This window comes from Fukomys damarensis, unplaced genomic scaffold, assembly GCF_012274545.1.
Source record: "Fukomys damarensis isolate Sample0158 unplaced genomic scaffold, DMR_v1.0_HiC HiC_scaffold_26, whole genome shotgun sequence".
In the NCBI taxonomy this organism is placed as follows: domain Eukaryota; kingdom Metazoa; phylum Chordata; class Mammalia; order Rodentia; family Bathyergidae; genus Fukomys; species Fukomys damarensis.
In genome coordinates, this window is record NW_022900938.1 from 32416150 (window position 1) to 32444072 (window position 27923).

Consider the following 27923-nt stretch of genomic DNA (forward strand, 5'->3'; position numbering starts at 1 on the left):
GTTGCAGATGCTATTCTATATAAGTTCAAGATCTATTATTGAGGATGTTGTCAAGGCATTGAAAAGAGTAAAACAAATTCATAATGATGTCAAAGTTCTCTTTCATACAAACCAACAAACAGCATGTTTAAAAACTATGAAACAGATGGCCTTGCTTCAAAAATTGGGTTGTAAAAGACTAATGATGAGCTTAAAATGAATGCAGAATCTTGACAAAAGCATCATGTGATAAATCTCCATTATTAACTGAAGCAATGGAAACCCTGCCTGATTTGTTTTATATAAGTATACCTTACATGAATTTGGAACAGCCAGAAGTACAGCTGTTCTTAAGTTTATCGACACTATTATAAGAGGGGTTCTAGGAGGTAAACCTAAATCCATCCAAATACAAGACCCAGTAACATATTTTTTGGAGATATGTTGGCTTGGTTTAATCAAACTACTATTCTGAAAGGAACACTTTGACACTTTCTTAAAGCATAGAACTGAACAGGTGTTGAAGCAAATATTCAAGAAGTTGTTGGGCACATCACTAAATGTATGTGCACACTCTAGTGCAGTTTTGTTACATAAAATGTCTAATCTCAAATTTCACCTCCATAAAAATCAGTAGCATTGTTGAAAATATTGGCTGTTGAAGAAATTTCAATTGAATTTGTTGAAGAAATGCACTTGCTAAGCAAGGGAGTATTCCTCAATATCTTGAGAGTCTTCATTCAAACAAATTAATGGACAAGGAAGAACTTTCATCACTTAATCTTGCACCAAGTTCTATACTTAGACATTTGAGTTGCTGCATGAAATTTTGGTTCTCATGTTTCTCCAGTTGTACTATTAGATGCTTGCCAAGTTTACTTCATGCAGGTTTTATTATGTCATGGGTTCTTCTCCAGAGTTGCACTTGTATCAGTCAGCAATTTAGGCATAGCTGATATCGTCACTTTCACAGTCAATTCTCTAGTTATGGTGAAGACAGCATTACTTCTATTTGGCTTCATTTGCAGGCATTTGAAAAGCTATAGCTCCAGATTGAAGCACACTTGGACACACTTATAAGTAAGCAAGCTCTTATGTTTTAACTAAACTCCTCAAGTAATACCTATAGCCCTCTTCAGCAACATAAATAAGGGTCTTTAGCTAATCTACCAAACCTACATTTGTGGTACTGATCAACCTACATTCTGAACCACTTTGATCATTATCTGTCAGCCTTATGCAATCTGTTAATGCCTCAGCTGAACTTTCTTCTAAGTGCCACAGTGAAAGAGTGGATCATACTACAGTGTACAGAATTAGTGTAGACAATAATGAATCCAGGTGATAAAGACAAAGATCCAAAGAGCATTCTATACTGACAACCGGAGAAAATGCAAACATTTCTCACCTTATTACATTATTACCAAAATACTGCATCCCTAAAATACTGAAGATTGTCCTGTTTTTAGTAGTTATAACTTTATTTGTATAAGGTTGTAGGTACCAGTAATTAATTTTGTTCTCAATAAAACAGAAGTAATATATTGAGCTGAGTTAACATTATTCTGTATCTGTTCTCTGTATAGGGATTCTCTATTCTTTGTCAGTCACATCTCCAATTCTGCAGTCTCCCTCCTATTCTGCAATGTAAATGTATAACAAAAAAAGTATAAAAAATTATAACAAAAATGTATAACAAAAAATGTATAATGAGAAGTTTAAGGCATTTGGGTTTTGATTTTTGGTGGGTTTTTTTGTTTGTTTTGTTTTGTTTTGTTTTTTTGTTACTGGGGATTGAACTCAGGACCTTGCAACTCCAGACCTTGCTTTTGTGAGGCAGGGAGCAGCACCACTGAGCTAAATTCCCAGCCACTAAGGGTTATTATTTTTTATATATATAAACTAGTTCTAAATGATTAAACTTGTTTAAACATAAAAACTAGTATTGAAGATAGGACAAATGTTCTCTTTACTTAAATAACAGTAAAAATTCATAGCAATATATACATAAGTGCCAAGTCATTTAGACTTAAGATAGCAGCAATAGTTCAAAGCTAGAAAAGCCATTAAGGAGAACCTATGATCTACTATGTGAAGTACTTTGCTAATATCATCTCTTTTAATCGTCACAGAATTTTTGTAACCTGTTGACTCTTTTTGCCCAATTTATAGATAAGAAAATTAAAGTTTAAAACAACTTGTAAATTAATAAGTTCTGGAAACATACTAGGCAGAATAATGCCTATAATATTTAAGTATGTATAGTTAAATATTCTAGGAGGGTAAATCTTATTTTGGTTCTCAACACATGCACACACACAAATATAATAATAATGATAAGGAAGATGATACATTTGAGTCACTAAGAAGTAAAACATCTCAGGCTCGAGACAGATTTTGTTATTTGTGTGTAGGGGAGGAACTTTGACTGACTACGACAACACTATACAAAAAAACCATAGAAGGATCAACAGCCTTAACAGATGAGTCATTATACCACATGACACACAGTCATTTAACTCTGTGGACAACTTGTATCACGCCAACTGCCTTGGGTGCAAACCTTTACTTAAATGATAGAAGAAACAGACCGATTGTTCAGGTTGTCCTGCATTAAACATTTGTTGAGATCAAACTTTAGGCTAGTATATAGTACATACACTCCAGATTTTTATGTTTTGTTCACTTAATAACTGGCATCAGACAGAGAAGTGAAGGAATGAATGGCTGACTCAATAAATAATAAATATGAGAAAATGAAAAAATAGAAATAAAGTATTTGTAAATAGGGAAGGGAGGAGGGGGTGAAGGGAGGGCAGGGGTAAGGGGGAAAATTATTTAAATAAAAAAATAAAATAAATAGACCTTCATTTTTACTCATCCTTAAGGAACAGGTTACAAACATTAAAAACTGATTCAACCCTTTAGTCCTAGTAACCCTAAGGAATTTTGGGAAGATAATCCTTGGGAAAATCCTTCCGGAAAATCAGGGTGGTTAGTACTTCTGAGTTACTATATTTTTAATGTTAACCAAATATGACCTGATTTTATCTCAAGATTGTGAAACCAGATATAGCCTTCCATTAAAACAATTCAAATCTGACGGTATTTTTCCACAACTACTTTAATTGAAATTGCTTTCTTCCTCAAGAAAGGTATAAAATCTGTTTCTGTGGATTTTACAAAGCATAAACAACTTGTAGAACATTTTTAATCCATTCCTCTATCTATGTGGCTTAAGAAATCCTTTTCAAATTTAAAACAAATTTTTGTCATCACTGCATATGTTAAATAAAAAGTTTCAAAGTATTTCAATATCAAAGTTAACAAGGAATTATTATTTATATATTAAAGTATACTGTAGAAGTTCACTTAAAGTTCATAGAATTATCTAAAAATGTGTCCCAGGAGGATTAGAATGGATGCTCTTGCAGGGAGGTATACCTCATGATGACATTTCCCATCCAATGCCCTAAATACCAATAAAAACAAAATCATACACACATGTGCAGAGGTGGTGGGGGGGATCATACAAAGAATTTAGAGCTAAGAAATGCATCTGGTTGAAACCTTTCATTTTTAACAATTGAAAGAAACTGGGGCTAAAGAGATTAACTCAATATTTCTAAAACTAAACATTGCTAAGTAACCTCTTCAATTACTGGATAGTTTTAACAACTTAATACATTTCTTTCTTACACAGGTTCCTATTTTCTTACACGGAATCCTATTTCTGTTTAACACATGAAAGTATACCATCTTACATTTGAGAATATATCAAATACTTGACGTTAACAGTCATATTCTAAGTATTTCCTTAGCACTTTCCTCAGCTAATATTTGTATTGGTTGTATTTGACTTCCACTGCAATCATAGACATACGTATTCAATGTGTCAAGGGCCACAGGGTACACCTGGAACATTTTGGTTATGCACATATGGCCTCCGGAAGCCTGTAAGGGTGAAAATATCATTCCAGTAAGTGAGTCATACTGGGACAGCATGAAGAATAAGAATTTTTAAAATTCAAAGACAAATATGAAGAGAAGCCAACATTTAAAAGATAGATGAAAGTTTTCAGAGGCTTGAAGAAATATATAGAACCTCTCACATTAGGTTAACAGAAGTGTAAGTGGGTATAGTCATTTAGGAAGGTGATATAAAGATATCAAAATGTTAACTTTATTTTATTTTGGTTGGGTAATTCTCCAATCAGATTTACATCAGAAAATTATAAAGCTATTACATTCATAGCAGCTTTCTTTAAACAAACAAAAAAATGAGTAATACTCAAAACGTCCACTAATAAGTGATTAGTTAAGAAAGCAGTTTACAAGCATGCAATGAAATGCTATGTATCAACTAAAATGGATGATATCTCATTAACACAGAAAGATAGTGCTGTTCTTTTTAATTGGAGAGTAGTTTAAATGATTAAATATGTGCTATAATTCCATTTATATATACCTACATATATATAACTATATAACTATAATTATAATCTGTTTCTAACTCATAAATTAGTTTTAGTAACAAAATTACTAATTTGCTCAAAATATTAATAGCAATCATTTCTGGGTGTCAGAAATTTGTTTATTTCATTTAGTTCACATTTCTATACTTCTTTATATTTCTTTCATTTTACTAATTGGGTTTACATTATTTTAATAATTTTCCAAATAATGAAACTATTTCAATTTCAGGACAATATATAAACTTTTGGAATGGCAAGAGAAGCCAAAGAAAACAAAACAAAACGAAAAATTACCAAAGAAGATATGGCATGAGAAGAGAGGAAACCAAAGAAAGAGAGATGTGAAAAAGAGAAGAGAGATCTGAAAACAAAGGCACAAACAAAGTTTTAAAAGCAACAGAGAAATCAAAACATCTGGAGACAGAGCACTACTATGGTTGACAATAAAGAGCACTATTTGAATACAGAGTTAAATGCAGATTAATAGATTGCAAGAGAAAATTAGTGAGATACAAGAGATAAGTCATTCATATCTAAACAATGTCTCACTTCTATAAATATAATCTTTGTTCTCATGGCCAATATTGTTATTAGTTTCATTGGTGCTGATACTACAGTTTTGGCTTAAACATTGTAATGCCTTGCAATGCTCTCATCTGATTAAATCACAGCAATTATCATTACTGCAAATTGAGCTATGGAAGGGGAAAAAAGGGGAGAAAACACTAAATAACTTAGCTAAAAATTAGGAATCATTTTGCTACTAAGGATGTAGTATTTTTTAGTACAAATGCACCTGAGGAAAGTTAAAGGTAATAAAAAGAACATTCACAATATTACCTGTACCAGAGGCCAGACAAAACATCAGTAGAAAATTAAAATTTTACATTATTCTAACTATAATTTCAATCATTTTGATTTCCTTTATTATTTTTCTACCTGAGTCTCATTGAGGGATAGAAATGAGAGGGGTGGGGAAAGAGAATTTTTTCTTTTCTCTCATTGATTTATTGGTACATTTTAGGTACACAGTACAGTTACATTCATTATTGGGATTTTGTACCTTTACATGACAGGTCTTGGTTCTCATTTTTTCCCCTTGTCCCTGCCCTCCATCCACCCCCTGCTACCCTTATCCTTTACAAACACTTTATTTCCATTTTTCATTTTGTCATATTTTTTTCTTTTCCCTTATTACCTTTCCCCTACCGTTCCCACTTTCCCTATACCTTTAGCCCTTTTCTTCCTATTTCACATTGTCAATTATGCCATTAGGATCTTATGTACTATTATAGTTTTTCACACCAGAGAAACTATTCCATATTTGTACATGAGTGACTTATTTATTTCATTAGGAGTATATCCTCAATATGTATCCATTTTCTTATGAATGACTCTAATTTCTCATTCTTTATGGCTGAGTAGTATTCCATTTTATAGAAAACCACATCTTTTTTATCCAGTCTCCAACTGATGGGCAAATGGGCTGTTTCCAAGTTTTAGCTATTACAAACTGTGCCACTACAAACATAGGTGCACATATATCACCTATGATATGATATGATGTGATATGATATGATTATTTTAATTCTTTTGGAAAGATACCCAGCAGAGGGATGGCTGGGTCAAATGGAATCTCCAGTCCAAGCTCTTTGAGGTATCTCCATATGGATTTCCATAGTGGTTGCACCAGTCTGCACTCCCACCAACAATGGAGAAGGGTTCCTTTCTTCCCACAACCCTGCCAATATTTGTTACTGTTTGATTTCTTGATAGCAGCCATTCTTTGTGGGGTGAGGTGGAATCTCAGTGTTGTTTTCATCTACATCTCTCGAATGACCAGTGATGTGGAACATTTTTTCAGGTATTTACTTGCTGCTTTTACTTCTTTGTCTGAGAAATGTCTGTTCATTTCAGATGCCCATTTTTGAATTGGGTCTTTATATTTGGAGGGGCTGATTGTTTTGAGTTCTTTATATATTCTAGATAATAGTCCTTTGTCTCAGGAGCAGCTGGTTAAAAATTTTTCCCATATTGTAGGTTGTCTCTCAGTTCTGCTGATGGTTTCTTTTGCAGTACAGAAGCTTTTTAATAACATGAGATCCCAGTTGTTGATTGTTTCTGCTAGTTCCAGTGCTACTGAGGATTTGTTCATAAAATCTTTTCCTATGCCAATGTCTTCAAGAGTTCTGCCTAACTTATCTTCCAGCAAGTTTAGTGACTCTTTTTAAGATTAGAAAGATAAAGGTCTTGTTTGAAGCTTTGGCAGGTTGAAATCCAGTTTTTCCAGCACCATTTGTTAAAGAGGTTGTCTTGCCACCAGTGAGGATGGTTGGCTCCTTTGTCAAAGATGAGGTAGCTGAGTACATCTGGAAATGTTTTTGTATCTTCCAATCTGTTCCACTGATCCTCAGGTCTGTTTCTTTGCCAGTACCATGCTGTTTTTATCACAGTGGCTTTGTGGTACAGTTTCAAATTGGGAATTGTTATACCCACTGCCAAGAATCTTTTTATCATTGTGTTTTCAACAGTTCTGATATACTATAGGTACTAGGAATACTAAGATAGCCAAGAAAGTAGTAGAATGCAGAAAGAAACACATAAAACCAGAAAGTAGAATGATGATGACTATTCTGGCATGGTTGGCATGAGGAATACAGTCAAGAGATTTATTGCATTCATGGTACATTGTGTTCTTAAATACTGTTAGAATGGTACATGTTAATTTTTCTCATCCCCAAAATAATAACTATATAAGGAAAAGCATATACTAACCAGCCAGATTTAGCTGTTCCACAATGTATATATACTTCAAAACATCATGTCATAAACAGTAAATTCATAGAGCTTTATCTGTCAATTAAGGGAGGGCAGGGACAAGGGGAGAAAATGAGAACCAAGACCTTCATGTAGAGGTACAAGATCCTAATAATGAATGTAACTGAACTGTATACCTAAAATGTACCAATAAATGCAATGAAGAAAAGTAAATAAATAAATAAATAAATAAATAAATAATCTTTTTAAAAGAAGGGGGAACAAATTCGTTGCAAGAAAATATAAAACAGAGCATGCCCAATAGCATCTACCATACTGGACCTAAAACAATATTAATTTTATTAAGATTTCACTGATTTTATTATTGCTAAAATTATGAGTGCATATTATCAAAAAATCAAGAGTACCAATTTCAATAATTATTTAATATATGTTCATTATTATATGAATTAAAATCAATTTATATTTTAAATCAATTGATATTTCAAATGCAAATACATAAGGTCAGAGTGGCTACAATATTTTTTTTTCAAACAGCATCCAGCAGTATTTAGAACAAAAATACCAATTTACAGCACTAGTATCTAAACCTCCTTGGGGAATAAAACACCAACTGGGCCCATTGCCTTCAGGGTTTGGTTCATTATCCCATTGGCACTTTAATTAATATTGATGAATACTGTTGACATTCCCCTGAAAGGTCCCATTTGACTGGGCACTGCCCTTGCCCATATTGTGTGCCTGTAAAAAGCCATAACCTGTGGAGGCAATGCATCATATACAGCCAAGGAGTTTTAGGGGAACGATTAACAGCTAAATGAGATATAAGAATTTAATCATGAAGTAGACAAATTTGATCTTAACCATGTCACCTTTGTAGTATTCCTCCCAAACTATTAAGCTGTGTAACTACATAATAAATATAATGAAGTTTTCGGTGTCTGGAAAACTCAAAACAAAAGTATAGTGTTACTATAAATCTATGTAACAAATTAAGAGGCTTTGGTCATTTGTTGTATACTTTCAAAATATTAAATATTTTTCAGGAGAAAATAAGGATTAAAAGAACAAATTCTTTGTTATAGAATTTCCTCTTTTAATATTTATGGGAATATATTAATGTTAAAAAGGGAATTTTTAGTCTACTGTATCTCTGAAATGGTGGTTAATTGAAAATACTAAATATCCATCCACACATAAACACAGAGTTCTCATTCACAAAGAATATAGCATATGTCACATTAAAATACCTTATCATTAAAATATCCTTGCCATTCATAGGCAAAGAATAATACTAAACAGAACATGATTTATACGGGGCTATGAAGAGAAATTAATAACATGGATTCTTGTTTGAAAGTTGGCTGTCTAAAAAGTAACATTCTAAAATAAAGATGTAAAATGTTTCACTAGGACCCCCCCAAATTATTAAAGCATAAATTTGTAGGATTTTTTAGCCACATATGCTTGTGCAAATATAAGCTACTCTTTTCATGCTGACAAATGCCTGCATTTGCAAATAGTATAATAAACAACCAGATGTAGAAAAATAGTTTTGATTGTTCAAATTTAGCTGGAAATACAATATACTGTAAAAACAGAATATAGATAACTGTCAAGTTGTTTCTTAGTTCAAGTAAGCAAAGTATCAGGAATAAATTATACATCCAAATCAACTGATGTGAGTCACATACACAGATGATGTGGAAGAGTTAAAATCAAACAAGGAACGTGTATAGCTCAGCTAACAGTTAATTTTAGGAATAAAGTAAATTCTATTATTAAAGACATATCATTCAGTTCTTATTCCTGAGGCACACAATGAAAAATAAAAGAATTTGTTGTGAAATGTTGAATGGGTATAAAAGCTCAATAGGGGAATGAAACTCCTGGCTATTTTTTTTAAACATCCAATATTAGTCTGTCTCCCTAATTTTTATCCTCGAATATCCAACACCTTTTACAGGCAAAACCTATAATTTCAAATGAATTTTGTGTGGTCAATTCTACTAGCAATTAACAATGCACCAAATGCCACTTCCAATAAAGCCAACAATTGACACTGATCTTTCAGCAACAATATTAAACTGACAAAAAGCTAGTCAACCAGTAATAGCCGAAGAAAATGATTTTCTCTTTCAAAGAAATGGCATTTGGAATGAAGAAAAAAAATAAGATTGTTAATTTTATAGTGTAGCAAAGAAGAGAATTTAAAATAAGATAAGTAAGACACATGTGTGTAGCAAAGAAGAGAATTTAAAATAAGACACATGTGTATAAATACCAAATAGTTTCTCTGGTATAAAAAAAACTAAAAAGTGTAAATAAGATACAAATGGTATAATTGACAATGTGAAATAGGAAGAAAAGTTCTAAAGGTGTAGGAGGAGTGGGAAGGGTAGGGTAAAGGAAATAAGGGAAAAGAAAAAATATAAAAAAACAAAAAAATGGAAACAAAGTTTTTGTAAATAGGGAAGGGTGGAGGGGGTAAAGGGAGGGCGGGGACAAGGGGGAAAAATGAGAACCAAGACCTGTCATAAAAAGGTACAAGATCCCAATGATGAATGTAACTGTGCTGTATACCTAAAAAGTACCAATAACCTCAGGGCCAGGGATTTAGCTCAGTGGTTTGGTGGCCTGCTTTGCAAGCGCAAAGACCCGAGTTCAATCCAGGGTACCAAAAAAAAAAAAAGAAAAACGAAAAAAAAAAAGTACCAACAAACTCAATGAAAAAATATAGCATTATATCACAAAATGTAGCTGTGGATAATTAATAGATGGAACAACTAGAGGACTGACAAATGATTTTTCCTTTATCTCACTTGAAGGGCCAGGGAGAGGAGGCAAATGCCTATTTGGAAAGGCTTCCATTCCCAGTCTAAACTATAAATGTCCATACTACAAATCTACCACTTATTTAATGTTTAAAACTGTGATAAAGGGGCCAAGGATTTAGCTCAGTGGTGCCCCTGCCTGCCTTGTGAGCACAAGGTCCCGAGTTCGACCCCCAGTACCAAAAAATATAAATAAATAAAATTGTGATCATGGGAAACAGAAAAGGTCCAAAGGGGAAGGGGAAATGGGAGGGGTAGGAAAGGAATAAATATGAGAAAAGGAAAAATGGAAATAAAGTCTTTGTAAATAAGGAGTGTTGGAGGGTTGAAGGGGGGGTAAGGGAATGGGTAAAAAAGTAAGAACCAAGATACATCATGTAAAGGTACAAAATTTCCAAAAATGAATGTCATTATATTGTATACCTTAGATGTACCAATAAAATTAATTTAAATAAGTAAACTAGTAAAATAAAAATCTCCAAAATGGAATGAGGAAAAGAATATCAATATAGGGATATCATTTTCTTGCTTAAATCCTTGATTGAAAGGTATTTCAATGCTGGGTGTGGTAGCACACACCTGTAACCCCAGCACTCAGAAGGCTGAGATGGAGGATTGCTATGGGTTTGAGATTACCCTGACTACATACTGAGTTTAAGGCCAGCCTGATCCACATACAAAAAAACCTGTTTATGTTTTGTTTTTTTAAGTCTTTTAACATCTATTAAAGAGCAATGTTTAAATAAAAATATTTTATTTAATTAGCAGGCCAAACTATAGTAATTAGTTTTCCTTTTCCATTGTAGCTTTAAAAATACTTTAATATCATATTAAAATATAACTATATTATCCAGGCAAGGTGGCACACGCCTGCAGTTCAACCAACTTGGGAGCTGAGAGAAGATGATCCTTTCTGCACATAAGTCCAAGACCAACCTGGGCAACATAGCAAGATCCCATGTAAAAGATAATAATCATAAAGTAAATATAACTAGATTTATTTTAATATAGTGTAATATAGTTGGAAACCCTGTATTTACATGTTAAATGTTAGAAAGAAAATATTTGAAATGTTAGTTATACTCCTAACATTTATAAATTTGAATTGTTACATGATTAATATGCATAATTGAAAATTAAATTATATTAATAAATACATTTATATAAATAAAATGTAGTACAATATATTTTAGCACCTATATAGTTTGGATATTGGGGAAGAATGAAAAACTGAATAAGAAGAAAATTTGTCACTCAAGAGCTTATAATCAAATAAGAAAGATACTATAATAAAGATATATAAATACAACATAATAATAGAAGAGAAGGTATAAACTCAGAAAAGAAAGTTTGGATGAAGAAGGCAATTATTCTCTTAGGAGGGCTCATGTATCACTAAAGAATGGCCACAATGAGCATCCTATATCTGTGTGGAGGGAAAACAGTATCGAACAGAGGAGTGAAAAACGCAGGGATTTGTTATGGGGCAATACAACATAAAAGTTTTGGAACAGAAAGTCTGTAGTAATATTCAGGCTTTTACTGGCTCTTCTATGTTCTCATCCTTTAAAAAATAGCAGAGATTATGTTATAAACGCTTGAAGAAATATGAGAAATAAAATTACTTTATTCAAGTGGTCTCTATATATCAATATTTTGAGGAAAAGCTAACCTATGGTTAGAAATGCAGATGTAACATGTGTAATGACAGGAAATAAAGGGTAACAAAAGGCAAGGATGCAGGCATCTTTTACTATATACAAAAATGAAGTCAAAATGGATAAAACAACCTAAATATAAATAATTTCAAACTAAATAACTCTTAGAAGGAAACACAGAGAAAAGCATTACAATATTGATTTTCATATACTTCCTAGGTTTAATACCAAGAGTACAGAAAATAGAAATTAAATATATAAACTACATTAAAAATTTCTGTGTATCAAAGGACAAAATGAGCAGAGTGAAATGGCAGCCTACAGAATGAAAGAAAATGTTTGCAAAGCATATATCTGATGAGGTTAGTATTTAGAATATATAAAGAAATACACCCAACAACAATAAAACACTCATATTAATGTTTATGTTTTCAATTTTTTAGTAATGTTAAATGTCTGCTCAAATATTTTGCCTATAAAAATATACAAAGAATTTCCACAGACATTTCTTCAAAACTGACTTGCAAATAGGCAACAAGCACATAAAAAGAGACAACATTACTTATTTCATGGAAATGCAAATCAAAATCACAATGGTCTATCGCCTAATATTCAATAAGAAAACTACTGTAAAAATAACAGAAAATAACAAATGCTGGCAAGGATGTGAAGAAATTGGAACTTTTATACATCATTGGACAGAATGTAAAATAATGTGGCTGTTAATGAAAACAGTGCAGCGGTTTCTCAAACAATAAAAATAGAATTACCACATGATCTACGAGTTCCACTTTTGAGTTTACATGCAAAAAACTGACATTGAGACTTCAAAGAGATATTTACACACCTATGTTCATATCAACATTATTTACTACTGAACTTTTTACTCAAAAATGGTTAAGATGGTTAAAGTGTACATTATGTATTTCACCAAAGAAAATTTTAAATTATAATAAAACAACACAGTTGTTTCACAGTATTGCCTTGATTGGAAGTTGATTAGTTCAAGCAAAATGTCTAAGAATATTCCATATTTTTATTTTTGAACATTTTCTCTTTCGATCACATAATCAGTTAACAGGATATACTATTTTTTATGAATGCTTCATTAATGTAGCCTTATGCCTGCAGAAGATATTAGAATGGTCATATCTGAAAAAAATAAATATTCAGAATATTTTTCAAGAGCAGGCATCCATTCTAAGAAAAACTGGACAAAAGTATACAAGGAAGAGAGAATAAAAGAATAAGTGAGGAGAGACATTTAATTCTTTTTATTGGGTCCATGTGGAAACTGTCTCCACCTACGCACTCATCCATACGAGACTTTGAGACTCAATATAGTATCACACTCTTTCATGTTGCTTTTTAATCAAATTCACTAGGAAACAGACTCTGAATACATTCCCTCAGTGCAAGACCCTCAACATACTTGCCCCTTCTTCTGCATTCATTTGATCAGTATAGTGAAAAAATGTGACATTCGGCAGAATATCCACTTAGTCAAAATCCTTATGGACTCTATTATGACAGAAGATACATGAGTTAACATAGCTTTGGAGCAAGACCAATAATGTATTCTGTCATACAAGGACTACTAACTGCTTTTGTTACTTCTTGTTGGTAGGAATAGGAAAAAAATGTATTTTCTGATCCACACGTGAAGCCATGTTAACCTATTCTGCCAAAATTTCCACAACTAATACAGCAGCTGTAATCAATTCTATCATTTGGTTGGGTCTAAAGTATTCCACTGTCATACTGCAGCATTTAATAATTTGCTGTTGTGATCAGCCTTGTGCACACTGGCATAGATCTTTAAAGGTGGCATTAATCTCTGTCATTCTTCTTATAATGCAGTAGTGATTTTCACTTGCTAGCCTAGCCAAGGCAGATAACTTCACAGCCCTCTAACATACTACAATCGTTCTTAAACTCACAAACTAGAGGGTCCTGCCAGCTACCAACTACTGTGTGTCTATTAGTACTATTCACATACTAAAGAAATGATAATGAGAGGATCGAGTTCCCCAGGAAACAGACTCTGAGATAGAAATTTGTTTTCAGGGAGTTTGTTGAAGAGACCTGTTAAGTTTGAGAGATACAGGAAGCATGATACAGTAAAGGGAGAGATTAAATTATGGTACAGTTGCACTAAAGGCATCAATATATTCCACAAGGAACTCTGAAACTGGGAAGGAGACCTTCAGAGTTGTCCCAAAATGAGGCGAGGGTTCCAAGGTTTTGTATCACTTTATTGATCGTGTATCAGTATCATGGTGGCACAGGGCAAGCTGCTTCAATGTGCTACACAAAGCTCCTTTCACTGAAGGTGATGCCTCGATAGGAACTTAGGCAGGAGCTGTCAGCAAACAACATTGCTGTCAACTGAGGAAATAGCTGCTTCCTTTCTTAGAGGAGGATATTGGTGGGTCGTCCTAACATCCACTACTAAGGTCTGCAGATTTAGCAAATACAAAGCAATAAATAAAAATGTTGCATAGGGAATATCTATTTCTATTCAAATTCAAATTTAACTGGGCATCCTGAGTTTAAAATCTGGCCACACTATACGTATTAGAGAGTAAGTAGAAGAAAGAATCATAAAAGTATTAAAGCATTTCTCCTTTTATAGTCTTATACTTTAGAGAGTACTAATTCCGCACTGACATGAAAGACTAGATATAAAAGTTGGTTAGCTCCAATGATTTTTGCTTTATTCGAGATTCTGAAGTTGTCTAATTATAGGGATTCGTATCCTCCACTATGTTTTACCACAGGAATCAGAAGTAGGCCTAAAAAGAACACTTTGGAAATGTTAAGGAGACTGGATTGTGGGATAGACATATAGAAATGCAGCAACAGCAAGGGGAGTGAAAAGGAAAATAGGGAATGTGACACTTCTGAAATTCAAAGAATTTACTGATGCATGATGAACAAAAATAAGAGAATGAAATTTAATAAAATTCTATACTCGATTCTACATAATAGGAAGAGAGGAGATAAAAGTGGTACAAAATATATGTAAAACCAAAAATAGATTTCAAAGGAGAAAAATTATGCATTTGGCATACTATTAACAGGATATATAATACAACTGAATAAATTAACTGATCTATTACACCAAGCTGTTATTATTGAGCAGGTGATCACTTTCTGCTAAATATATTGCACCTGAGATTTTATAGATATTTTTAATCACCTGGCATTTCTACAAGCTGTACTCAAGATGTTAAATTATATCCGTAATTCTGTTAGGTAAGAATACACACACAAATCCTGAGAAACAAAAAATTTCATATGTAACATCTTAATTAAAAGTTTATATTTATAAAAGTATTTTAGTAACCCCCTACTCTACTTCATTTAAAATATTTACTTTCCTTACCTACATTACTAAAAATGTCCTTAAAAAGTAGAGTTGTTATTGTCTTTTAACTACACAAAAGGAGCAAAGTATGTCACTATTACCCTCAGTAATACTACTATCTTTCTCACACAAGTTTTCCTATTTACTCATTTGACACTGTAATGATAATTATCACTAAATCATGATACCACCTCACTAATACACAATTTTTTAAATTCTAAGTAATTGATGTACACTACTAATAAGTCTAGTACAGCTATATGTGCTTCACAGTAGAACCTTTCTTAACATCCTCAAATACTATGTTTATAGGGGAAAGAAAAATATTAGAAAATCAATATAAATAACTTTTTCCATTTTTTAAAAATTCTAAAATATAATTTTCATCTTTAATGGCTAATTTCAATTGTCAGTGACTTAGCCACAGTTATTAGCACCTGGAGTTAAACTACCCACAACAGACATAAGTGTACAAAACAAAATCTGTTTTACCCATTTGTGTTCAGCCAATTAAAAATCTCTTTGTTTTACAGGTCCACCAATATATTTTAGCATGGCCTGTGCTGCAGTACAGGGGGTCAGTGCACAGGATAAACTCCAGAAGTGGCTGGGGAGTCTTCAAGTCTGTGTCAGTGGAGGGCTCCGGCTGAAACCAGGGAATCTTCTGGAAGGCCTGCTGTGAGGGTTGGATATGTAAATAAGGGAACCAGATTCCTCTCCCCACAATCGGAACCTTGCTGAGTGCCCCGCCCCCTCAAAAAGGAGTGGGGGAGGGGCACCACACTGACAGTGAAGCAGCAGTTAAAATATTTATTTCCAAGTTTTAGCTATTACAAACTGTGCTGCTATAAACATAGGTGGGCATACTTCTCTGTGATATGATTCTTTTAGTTCTCTTGGAAAGACACCCAGCAGAGGGATGGCTGGGTCAAATGGAACCTCTAGTCCCAGCTCTTTGAGGTATCTCCTTGTTGATTTCCACAGTGGTTGCACCAGTCTGCACTCCCACCAACAATGGAGAAGAGTTCCTTTCTCCCCACAACCCCGCCAACATTTGTTATTGTGTGATTTCTTGACAGCAGCCATTCTTTGTGGGGTGAGGTGGAATCTCAGTGTTGTTTTCATCTACATCTCTCGAATGACCAGTGATGTGAAGGATTTTTTCATATATTTACTTGCTGCTTTTACTTCTTTGCCTGAGAAGTGTCTGTTCATTTCAGATGCCCATTTTTAAATAGGGTCTTTATATTTGGGGGAGCTAATTGTTTTGAGTTCTTTATATATTCTAGATAATAGTCCTTTGTCTCAGGAGCAGCTGGTAAAAAATTTTTCCCACATTGTAAGTTGTCTCTTAGTTCTGTTGATGGTTTCTTTTGCAGTACAGAAGCTTTTTAATAACATGAGATCCCACTTGTTGATAGCTAAAACTTGGAAACAGCCCATTTGCCCAACAGTTGGAAACTAGATAAAGAAGATGTACTTTTTCTATAAAATGGAATATTACTCAGCCATAAAGAAAGAGAAAATAGATTCATTCATAGGAAAATTGATACATATTGAAGATACACTCCTAAGTGAAATAAATAAGTCACACATGTATAAATACCGAATAGTTTCTCTGGTGTGAATAAACTGTAATAATACATAAAATCCTAATTAGATTACTGACATGGTGAAATGGGAAGAAAGGAGCTAAAGGTGAGGGAAGGTGGGATGGGAAAATCTAAAAATGTGAGATAATGAAAAGATGGAAATAAAGTGTTTGTAGATGGGGAGGGGAGGAGGGGGTGAAAGGAGGGCGGGGACAAGGGGAAAAAATGAGAACTAAGACCTGTCATGTAGAGAGAGGTACAAGATCCCAACAATAAATGTAACTGTACTGTATACTAAAATGTACCAATAAACTCAATTAAAGCTGGAAAAAAAAAACATATTGCACTGTCACCTGCATTCCCTACCCATACCCAGCAAGGGAAATCTGTGTAATACATACAGTTGTGCTAATTAAAATTGCCTTAATAAATTTTATTTTATATCTTTTCCATGCCAAAGGATCATTCAGTATTGCACTGTAATTATTTATAAATTAACTGTTAAGTATCTACTATGGATTATCTATGCACTTAAATACAAATGGCTTTTAGCTGAAATAGAGTGTATGTCCAAGCTAACTTCTTGTTTTGCTAGGTTTCTTGGTACATATTTAGGAAATATAAGAATGTCTTGTTTTGGCATAACATTATAGAAAGGCAAATAAATATACTATTGAAAAAATACATAATGTCATTTCAAACCAAAAGAGAAGTCATTTTTATATTATCCATTACTAGTCTTGACTTTTCAATTTTTTCTCCCTTTTTATTTAATGACTGTAGATGGTATAGCAAATCTCTAGGTCCACCCAATGACTTTCTTGGATCTGAGTATTTTTTGTGTTCCAAGAAAATGTCAGGCACAGAGTAAATACAGTTATGTAAAGTTTTTGTTAATAGTATATTAATTTTCTGATTATATAATTATTATAATTAAAGACCAGTTACAATGACTGTAATTGTAATTTAATGATTATATTACAATGCTTAAATGAAAAATACTTTACTTCTCAGTTCAGTGGATTATTAGGAGCTTTCTGTGCTTACCTGTATGTAAGACAGTCTTGGCTTCACTTTTCAATCAAGCAATGACAAATGCTGTACATCTTTTTTTTTCTCATTGAGCTTATTGGTACACTTTAGGTATACAGTACAATTACATTCATCATTGGGATCTTGTACCTTTACATGACAGGTCTTGGTTCTCATTTTTTCCCCTTATCCCTGCCCTCCCTTCACCCCCTCCTGCCTTCCCTATTTACAAATACTTTATTTCCATTTTTTCATTTTCTCGGTTTTTTTTCTTTTCCCTCATTACCTTTCCCATTCTACCTTTTCTATATCTAGTTTTTTTTCTTCATCCTCTTTCATTCCACCACCCCACGCACACTGACTGGCTCTTGGGACCCACCCAAAGTCTTATTCTTCCTTAATAGTGTTCTCACTTTTGGGAAATGATTTCAATCTATATGTTTATTCTTTTAAATGATGAGTGAATAAACATATTCTGGATCCAACTATTAATACCTGAATTTTAGAGTAGTCCTGTAGTTCTCATATAGTCAGGAGGATAATGCAGTGGCAGAAAGAAACAAGTGTATTGCTTTAAGTGTGCTTCTGAGTTCTGCCATACACTCATAGCAAGGTGTGTGTGTGTGTGTGTGTGTGTAGATTTTCAAAGCCTTAATTTTTTAAAAATTAGCTTCAATAATTTTTCTGTTCCTGAGAATTCAACAAAAATTCATCATGACTAATCAGAGAGTAAACTGAAGCCATTGTTAAATTTTATGATATGAGTCCCAGTATAACCTGCTCTAGAAAGAAATAAAAGTGTTCATCAAATAGCAAATTGTCTACATTTACAAACAGATTTTTGCAGAAATATAGACTAATAAGGTTGGTTTCTTGGCTTCTTTATAATTATATTTTAATATTTAATGCAGGTCTGTTCAAAATATACCAAATATTCTGCACGTCATTCATGGTTGATTAATGAAGCAATAATTTTATAAGCTTGGTTGATGTGCACTGCCGTCTTGTCTCCAGATCTGAAGAGCAGACCTCAGACTGTGGTGGATTCAATAAATAATGGGGAGGGGAGGAGGCGGTGAAGGAAGGGCAGGGACAAGGGGAAAAAATGAGAACCAAGACCTGTCATGTAAAGGTACAAGATCCCAATGATGAATGTAACTGTACTGTATGTCTAAAGTGTACCAATAAACTCATTGAGGGAAAAAAAAGAACACAGTTAAGTGACACTGCACCCCAGAGCAGCATGTAGGCCTGATTCCCAGAGACTGTGAGAGGAAATTTCCTTTATCGTATCCATCACAGTCTGAGGTTTAGCCTTCAGATCTGGAGACAAAATGCTGTATATCTTAAATCTCACTAGTAATTATTTTTTATTAAAAATAAAAATGAGGGCTGGGGATTTAGCTCAGTGGTTCAGTGGCCTGCCTTGCAAGCACAAGGATCTGAGTTCAATCCCCAGGACCAATAAAATAAAATAAAATATAATATAATAAAATAAAATATAAAAATAAAAATGAGCTAATGCCATATTACATTAAACTGTGGTATCAATAGTTCGGTAACTCATATTCCAAGTTCCATTCCCAGTATTTCCACTTACTTTTTATAAAAACTTTAGGAACTATCCATTGTTATATATATTTTAACAGTCATGAAAATTTAACTGCGGTGAAGTTAACAGATCAGCAACTAAGGACCAGTACTGGTATTTGAATCCAGTGCAGTCTGGTGTCTGAGCCTGTGCAGTAACCTGTAGATCATACTATTATCTCCCCCACTGAATAATCTTCCCTGACTCCTATTGAAGAGACCACAAATAAACAGCATCTCCATCTCTCTCTTATCCAGAGGAAAACTATTCAATCCCCAGTACCCCCCAAAAAAAAACCCAGACGAAAACTAGAATAGCAATTGTTCTTACTTCTCTTCCAGTGACAGCCTATTCTGACAATGTAGGCTGAGTTAAATTCTCCTCTCGAGCTATATTCACCTCTTACACAACTAACTCTTATGCTGATCAGTCATTTTTAAGTTCCATCTCCCAACTGATTATAATTCCTCAAAGCAAGACTATCTAAAGATTGGCCTGACAGCACAGTGCCTGGAACACACTGTAGGATGGATCGATAAATTCCTGTTGCATTGAATGAAAGCCTCTCTGATGCCAGTGTACCTGCTGGCATTCCAGCCTGGACCAGAACAATTATACTTACCCCCTCAAAGTGCACCACCATTACTTTGATATTAACTTGTGCAATTCTTATGATATAACTTCACATTTCTCTTTGAAATACTTTTGCAAAGAACACCAATAGCTGTCCCAAGAAAAACATCTTACCTTCTAAATCTTCTTTCTCAAAATGTGTTTTGAGAATAGAACGAGTTCCACCTCTATCCACAACTGCTTCTTCATCATTTCTCTGCAGAATAGGAAGAAAAAAGATTAAATACAAATGCATGTATTCTTTAGATTTCAAAATAATTTTAATATGGTCTAATATTTACATGTTTAATTTAAACATTTAAATATATTTGTATGTGATTTTTCTATGTGATCATCAAGTGTTGGTTTACAAAGGATACTAAAATAAATTGGATCACATACTCAAAGAAGGAATATTATTTGGTTTTCCACTACATTGACAATAGTCAATAGTTCCTATTGGCATCATTTGCTAGTGAGATGAAAAACAGAAAACTAATAGCTATCCTGTAAATTTAGTAATGGGCACCTTCATCCCTAATAAAGAGTTCTTGTTAGTTAACAAGATCACATTTTGAACTATACAAGGAAAGTATGAAAATCATTAGTATTAACACCATTAAGGCTATGGCAGGGTGAGATAATTCCACTGCTTTTAAAAACAGATCTAGTTCTTTGAAAGCAATTAGTAAACAATTACTAGTTAAATGACAACTCTAATTATTTTATTTTAGTGTAATGCATTTTATTCACACTAGACAGTAAATTATGATCATGTGCATTAAACCTTTATTCAGTTTCCATATGAATTTTTAACAATTTAGAAAGGTAGGCAAATCCTATGTCTTCTGAACATTGTAACACATGTGCAAAACAATACATTCACTAACAGTACTCAATAAATGAGTAAAGCACTTAGTATAATCAATTTGATCAGGTAGGAATAGACAACACATAAAATACTGAGACAAAATATAAACTATTTCAAACTTTTATCTGGTTGTCAACATCCATATAAAACCTGACTTTAAAATGAACACTAAGGGAAGGGGATTTAGCTCAATGGTTCTGCTGTTCTGCTGCCTACCTCACAAACACAATGTCCCAAGTTCAATCCCTGGTACCAAAAAAAAAAAAAAAAAAAAAAAAACTGAGCACAACAGGAAAGTTGAATGAAGCTATTTCTAACCCCAGTTATAATAGTATATTATTATTTAAAAAGAGGTCAAATTGTTTTTCTTCTTTGAAAGCTAAATACTGAAGAAGGAGGGGAAACCCAATCTTTTCTATCCATCAACTACTGTAATGGATTAGACACTGGGGACATGGCATTCTTTTTTTCTTTCTTTGATTAAATTCCATAAAACACAGTACTGAAAATAAGAATCATGAAAATTCAGAAAGCAAAGAAATCAATATCCATTTGAGACCATGAACAGAATAGACAGATTAAAAGAAAAAAGTCCAACATTACAAACTCGGGGAAACTCTTATCAAAAGGATATATAAATATGGTAACTAGAGAAAAGAGAAAAGAAAAGATAATGTCAAACATGTATTTTTTAATTGATACACAATTACTTTGCAGTGTTTTTGTACCTAGACTATGGGGTCATCACCAACCTTGAGAAAAGGAACATGCAAGAAAAATGTCAGTCAAAGCTAACATGGGTAACTTTGGTAACTCAGTTACCAAAGGCTTAGGGAGACTGAGATGTTAGACTAGATTTATCATTTAAGGCCTCCTCACCCATATCTATAACCATGAACTTCAGAAATAAATTTATGAGAGGAACCCCAGCACCCTTGAGGAAAATTGTTGTCTCTGTTTGTAGGTCAAGAATTTCAATGAGAGCCCCATGGATCAGACTGAATGGATCTGTACCCTCTAGGAACCAGATGGAACCATGCCACTGTGGACTCATGCCATAGCAGCAGCCAATTGTTACTTCCTAGCCAACTTTTCATTTTATTTCTCTCTGGATGGGACCACAGAGGTGCTAATAAATTGGCTGACCTGACCTGGACAAGGCCAACACAGGGACAAAAGAGGAAATCACACAGCAAGCCATTGCCTAGCCACAACCATCTACCAACTCCAAGCTGGCTCTACCACTTGTTTTCCCTTGGCACAGGCAGCAGAAGTATGGACTAATCAACTGATCTGATCCTGACTGAGGGTGGTGCAGGGAAAAAGATAAGTATGGAGGGCCAGAAGACCCAGGGAGAAAGTACAGACATGGACATCCAGTATAGACAGGAATCCCTCAGTGTCAGGGATTCCAATGTTATCCTCCCAAAATGACTGGGTAAGAGGAAACTATGGGAGACTGCCATGGAAGAAGGTACAGATTAGACATAGACCTCCTGAGAATTATAATCTCTGATCAAGAAGAACACAGGCCCAGCACTCGGTAGTGGGAAACCAGACCCAGAAAGTGTTGACATTAAGTCCAATGATCTACTTGAACCCCTTCCCCATAGCCTACACACAGAAGAGTCCAGAGAGCTGATTGCTTTTTCTCAGATTGCTTCAGGGAGTACATGGATACACCTTGGCTCAGATGGTTACCACAGTCTGGAGTGAATGAACAGAGGGGCCTCTGGTCCAAGGAGGATAACTCACAAACCAACAGGCCCTGAAGCTAGGTGGAGAAAAAGCTGATTTGATATATTCCAAGACAACAGATCCTGAAAGACTCCACTCATTCAAAAACAGAGAAGAATTTTTTACTCATTCTTTTTTAAATTTCTTATCATTTCTCTCTTTGATCACCAGATTTGGGGTGGTGGTTCCTGTTTTCCCTTTTTTCTTACCTTTTAAAATTTTCTGTATTTTGCTCTGTTTTATTTTTTTTCTCTGTTTTTTTTTTTCATTAAGGTTATTGGTACTTTTTAGGTAATGTAGTACAGTTACATTCATCATTGAGATCTTGTACCTTTACATGATGCATCTTGGTTCTTATTCTTCCCATACCCCTACCCTCCCTTCACCCCCTCCACCCTTCTCTATTTTCAAAGACTTCATTTCCACTTTTTCCTTTTCTCATATTTTTCTTTTCCCTTCTTTCCTTTCCCTACCTGTCCCACTTCCCCTACTCCTTTAGCTCCTTTCTTCCTATTCTTTCTTTCTTTCTTCTCATCTTCTATTGATTGATTTTTCAATTTTTACTGTTTTCATTCTCCAATTTTCCACTCTTCTACTATTACTAGTATAATTATGAAGGTTCTGACTCTTTAGATGCCCAGCTAACTCTATTCTATTGCTGAATACTGCTCTATTGTAAGTGCAAGTAAAGTTTTCTCACTTAGTAGATATATATTGTAGGCCAATATTTGGTTTGATTTAGTGTTTATACTACAATTATACATCTCTTTTCAATGGTGGTGCATTATTAATTTGTACAGTATGTCAATATCCATTTTGTTTTCGGCACTTTTATTGCTGATTCTGTCAGCATAGCCCAAGTGATATAGGTGTAGCTATTAACTGTTTTGCTTTTCTTTTCCTGGACGGCAGAGTCTGGGTTGCTTTTGTGTCATTAACAATACTTCAACCCATTCCTGGTTTGGGTTGAATGGATGAAGAACTGGATACTGGAATACTGGGCCAAATACACTACATACCCACCTCCCAAATAAATGGAGGTGGCTGGATCCTGAAATAGAGGCAAAAGCCAATAGTTAGTCCCATTCAAGGAGCATCACTGAAAGACATACATTATTTAGAAAAGATAATACTCATAGATACTCCGTGCTAGTTCCAAAGCTTTCCACTGTAATCAACCAACAAGCCTCAGCACAGATAACAAACAAAACATAGAAATATGAGCAGACAAAGCAACAAAATGCCTCCCAAAACTCTCAACTCCCCAAAAGTTGAACCATGATCATTGAAGGGAAGTAGATCAAAACCATACAGCCAAATTATTCAAAATGATTACAGAGGAGATAACAAATCAGATCAGTATGGCACTTGGTAAACTCAAAGAAGATATAACTAATAATACTATTAGATGCTAGGCCCAGATAATGGGCCTAGTAAATGAAAAGATCACCAAGTCTACAGAAGACATTGATAAAAACCTAGCTGAACTAAACAACCACAGAAAAGGATTAGAGTCCATAAAAAAGTACAAAATAGAAATTCAAATTTAAAATTCTATCAAAATAATGGGCAGCAAATGTGGCCAATGTGATCCCAGAGTATAACACCTAGAAGACAAGGCTGGTGTCAGTAACCAATTAATGAGAAATATCTTAGAAACAACAAAAGAACATGAAAAATGAACCCAAAAATTGCTAGGTGACAAATGGAGGATTAATCTAACACTAATTGAAATTAGCAACAAATCAGATGACACAAAGGGCACAAAAAGCATAGTTACTGAAATAACAGCAGAAGCATCTTCAAATATGGGGAACAAATTTGTACTATGAAAAAATGAGGCTATAGAATCCAAAAGATCCACAGTCAAAAGAGAACCACTACAAGACACATATAAGCAGGGTAAAAGAAGTGCAAACCAAAGCAGAATCTTAAAAGCTGGTAGAGAAAAGCAACAAATCATGTATTCAAGTAAACCTATTAGAATTACAGCAGACTTCTCAACACAATCTTTAAAGTATAAGTTTATAGTGAAGTCCTTCAAGCCCTAAAACAAAACAGCTTCACCCAGTTCAATATATCCTACAAAACTATATTTCAAAATTGATGGAGAAACAAGATATTTCCACGAAAAAGAGCACCTAAAGAAGTCATGATCACCAAACCAGCACTCCAAAAAATTACTAGGGATTGAATAATCAATTAATCACAGAAGATATAGGACAGTTCCTAGAACTGAACAAGAATGTCAGTACAATATTCCAGAACTTATGGGACACAGTGAAATGAAAGCAGTACTAAGAGGAGACTTCATAGCTATAAATGCCCACATCACAAAACCACAACAAGCCCAAATAAGGAACCAACCAATGCACAGCAAAGTCCTAGAAAAATAAGAACAATTCAAACTCAAAGCTAGTCTAAGGAAAGTATAAGGATCAAAGCAAAAATCAATAAAATTGAAGTTAAAAAATACAAATAATCAATTCCTCAAAGATCTGGTTCTGCAAAAGAATAAACAAAATATAAACCCTTAGCAAATCTTATCAAAAAACAAACACCTAAATAAATTAGAAATACAATTAGAAATATGATTAGAAATAAAAATGAAATTGCAATGGGTGCTTCCAATAATGTAGAGATTATTAGCAACCATTTCTCAAACCCACATGCAAGAAACAGGAGAACTCCTAGATACATATGGTACATATGATGGACTCCTAGATATACATGAATTAACAAGGTTGAACCAAGAATCTAGAAAACCCCTGAAAATAGAATCCTAGAATTAATAATCAAATTCAGCAATGTAGCAGAATACAAAATCAACACACAAAAATCAATAGTATTACTGTACACCAATAATGAACTCACTAAGAAAAAAATAAGAAAAAATACCATTTGCAATAACACAAAGAAAAATTAAACACTTAGACATTAACACAACCAAGGAAATGAAATACCCGTACAATAAAAACTAGAGCACTCTGAAAAAGGAGATTGAGGGGAAGAATTCAGAAAATGAAAATGTCCCCTGTTCCTGGATCGACAGAACCAATAATTTTCAAAAATGACCATACCTCCATAACTTCTATACAGGTTTAACACAACCCCAATTGAAATGACAACAGCATTCTTCACAGAATTGGAAAAAGTAATCCTAAAATTCATACAGACACAGGAAAGACCCAGAAGAGTAAAAGCAATTCTAGAGTAAAAAGTAAAAGAGTAGAGTAAAAGAGTAAAGTGGGAAGCATCACAATCACAGATATGACGTTGTATTACAAAGATACTGTGATGAAAAAAACAACACGGTTCTGGCATAAAAACAGACATGTGGATCAATAGAACAGAATAGAGGATGCCGAAACAACTCTAAGTACATTCGAATATTTGATCTTTGACAAAAGTACCAAAACATACACTGGTGGAAAGATAGCTTATTTAATAAATGGTACTGGGAAACTGACTACTGACATGCAGAAGATTGAATCCAGACCCATATCTCTCACCACATACTACACTAAAATCAAAATGGATCCAACACCTAAATGTTAAAACAAAACACTTAATCTGCTGGGATATAAAATAGGTAAAACTCTTGAAGTACAGGCATAGGCAAGAACTTTATGAATAGAACCTTGGTTTCACAGGAAATAATACCAAGAAACAGCAAATGGTATTGCAGCAAATTAAAAAGCTTCTGCACAGCAAAAGAAACAACAAAGAGAGTAAAAAGACAACCTACAGAATGGAGAAAACAATTTCACTAGCTATTTCTTGGACAGAGGACTAATATCTAGAATATATAAAGAATTCAAAAATAGGCCCTCTCAATAAAATACCCAATCAAAAATGGGCAAGAGAAATGAATAGATGCTTCTAAAAGAAGTACAAATGGCCAATAAATACATGAAGTAATAATCAACATTATTAGCCACTAAAGAAATGCTAATTAAAACATCTTACTCAAGATTCCATCTTACAGAAAGAATGGCTATCATCGAGAAACCAAGTGCTGTGAGGTTGGAGGGAAAAGGAACCCTTCTATATTATTGATGGGAATGTGAGCTAGCAGACCAACTATAGAAATCAACATGGAGATTCCTCAAAAAATCTAAAACTAGAAATTCCATTTGACCCAGCTATTCCCCTTCTAGTTATCTTCCTACAAGAGTTAAAGACATCACATTATGGCAATACATGTATATCAATGTTTATAGTAGCACAATTCCTAACAGCTAAGCCTTGAAACGGCCTATTTTTCCATCAACAGATGAATGGAGAGAGAAAATGTGGTATTTATAGACAATGGAATACTACTGTACTATAAAGAAGGATAAATTTGAGTCAATTGTAGGAAAGTGGATGTACCTTCAGATGATAATGTTAAATGAAATAAATCAGACATACAAGCTTAAATATCATATGGTTTTTCTTATATGAAAACCCAAAGTACTAATAAAGAGCAAAATAAAAGATAATAGGAAGTAGGAGATAGATCTTTCTGAATGGAAGGGGGTCAGATGAAGGAAGGGGGGGAAGCAGGGAAAAGGGATGAAGAAAGAATTAAGATGTGTTATATAAATGTACCAACTCCTCACAGGATTGTAATCACTACACTGAAAACCTAAACTAGTCAAATATATCTTTAAAAGGAATTATAATAAGCAAATTTCTGTCATCAATTATGATCCTTAATAGCAATGGGATAAATTCAATGGCAGTAAGAAGCAAAGGCCAAGTGACAGCAAATGATCACCAAAGATATGGTGGGTGTGTTTGCGAAATGGGCAGCAGAGTCAAAATAGTAATAATAGTCTGACTCACAGAGCCCTATGACATTGTCTACATGATCAAGATGTCCCTACAAGTGAAGTATATGTATGGGCTATTAAATTCTTATTTGATCTATATAAACAACAAAAGTTATGTGTCAAGTGAACAGAAGTCTAAGTTGAATCATCAAAAACAGCTCATGACCTCTCAATTAATTCCTATACTTGAAGACATATGATACTTGACAGATCTATCTCACTTTCTATTATCTATCTTTTATTTTGCTCTTCTTTGTAAAGAAGGAAATAATCAGTTTTTGTGGTGTTTCTGGACAGTGGTTCTGAATTGACACTAATCCCAGTAAACTCAAGATGCCACTTTGGTCTACCACCCAGAGTAGGGCCTCATCAATAGATTTCAGGTAATCAATGGCATGTTCGCTTAGGCCCATTATACCGAGGGTACAGTGGGTGTCTTAACACATCTTGTGATTATTTCTTCAGTTTCAGAAGTAATAACTGAAAAGATATAGGTTATAGTGAGAGATACTTTAGAAATAAGAGTTCTTGTTTTCTTTTCAAGTCAGTTAGACCTTTGTACATCTGAGGACTGAAA

At 33.9% G+C, this 27923-nt stretch overlaps 1 protein-coding gene across 8 annotated transcripts in view; it reads right to left on the minus strand.

The window, feature by feature from the left end:
• The window catches only part of Slc4a10 (solute carrier family 4 member 10), a 319554-nt gene that overhangs the window by 165791 nt on the left and 125840 nt on the right, over nucleotides 1-27923 (minus strand). For all 8 annotated transcript variants that reach the window (XM_019204974.2, XM_010606839.2, XM_010606841.3 and 5 more), the window contains one exon: nucleotides 20057-20138. In XM_019204974.2, coding sequence (XP_019060519.1) covers nucleotides 20057-20138 — 82 coding nt within the window. The remainder of the gene's footprint in view (nucleotides 1-20056; nucleotides 20139-27923) is intronic.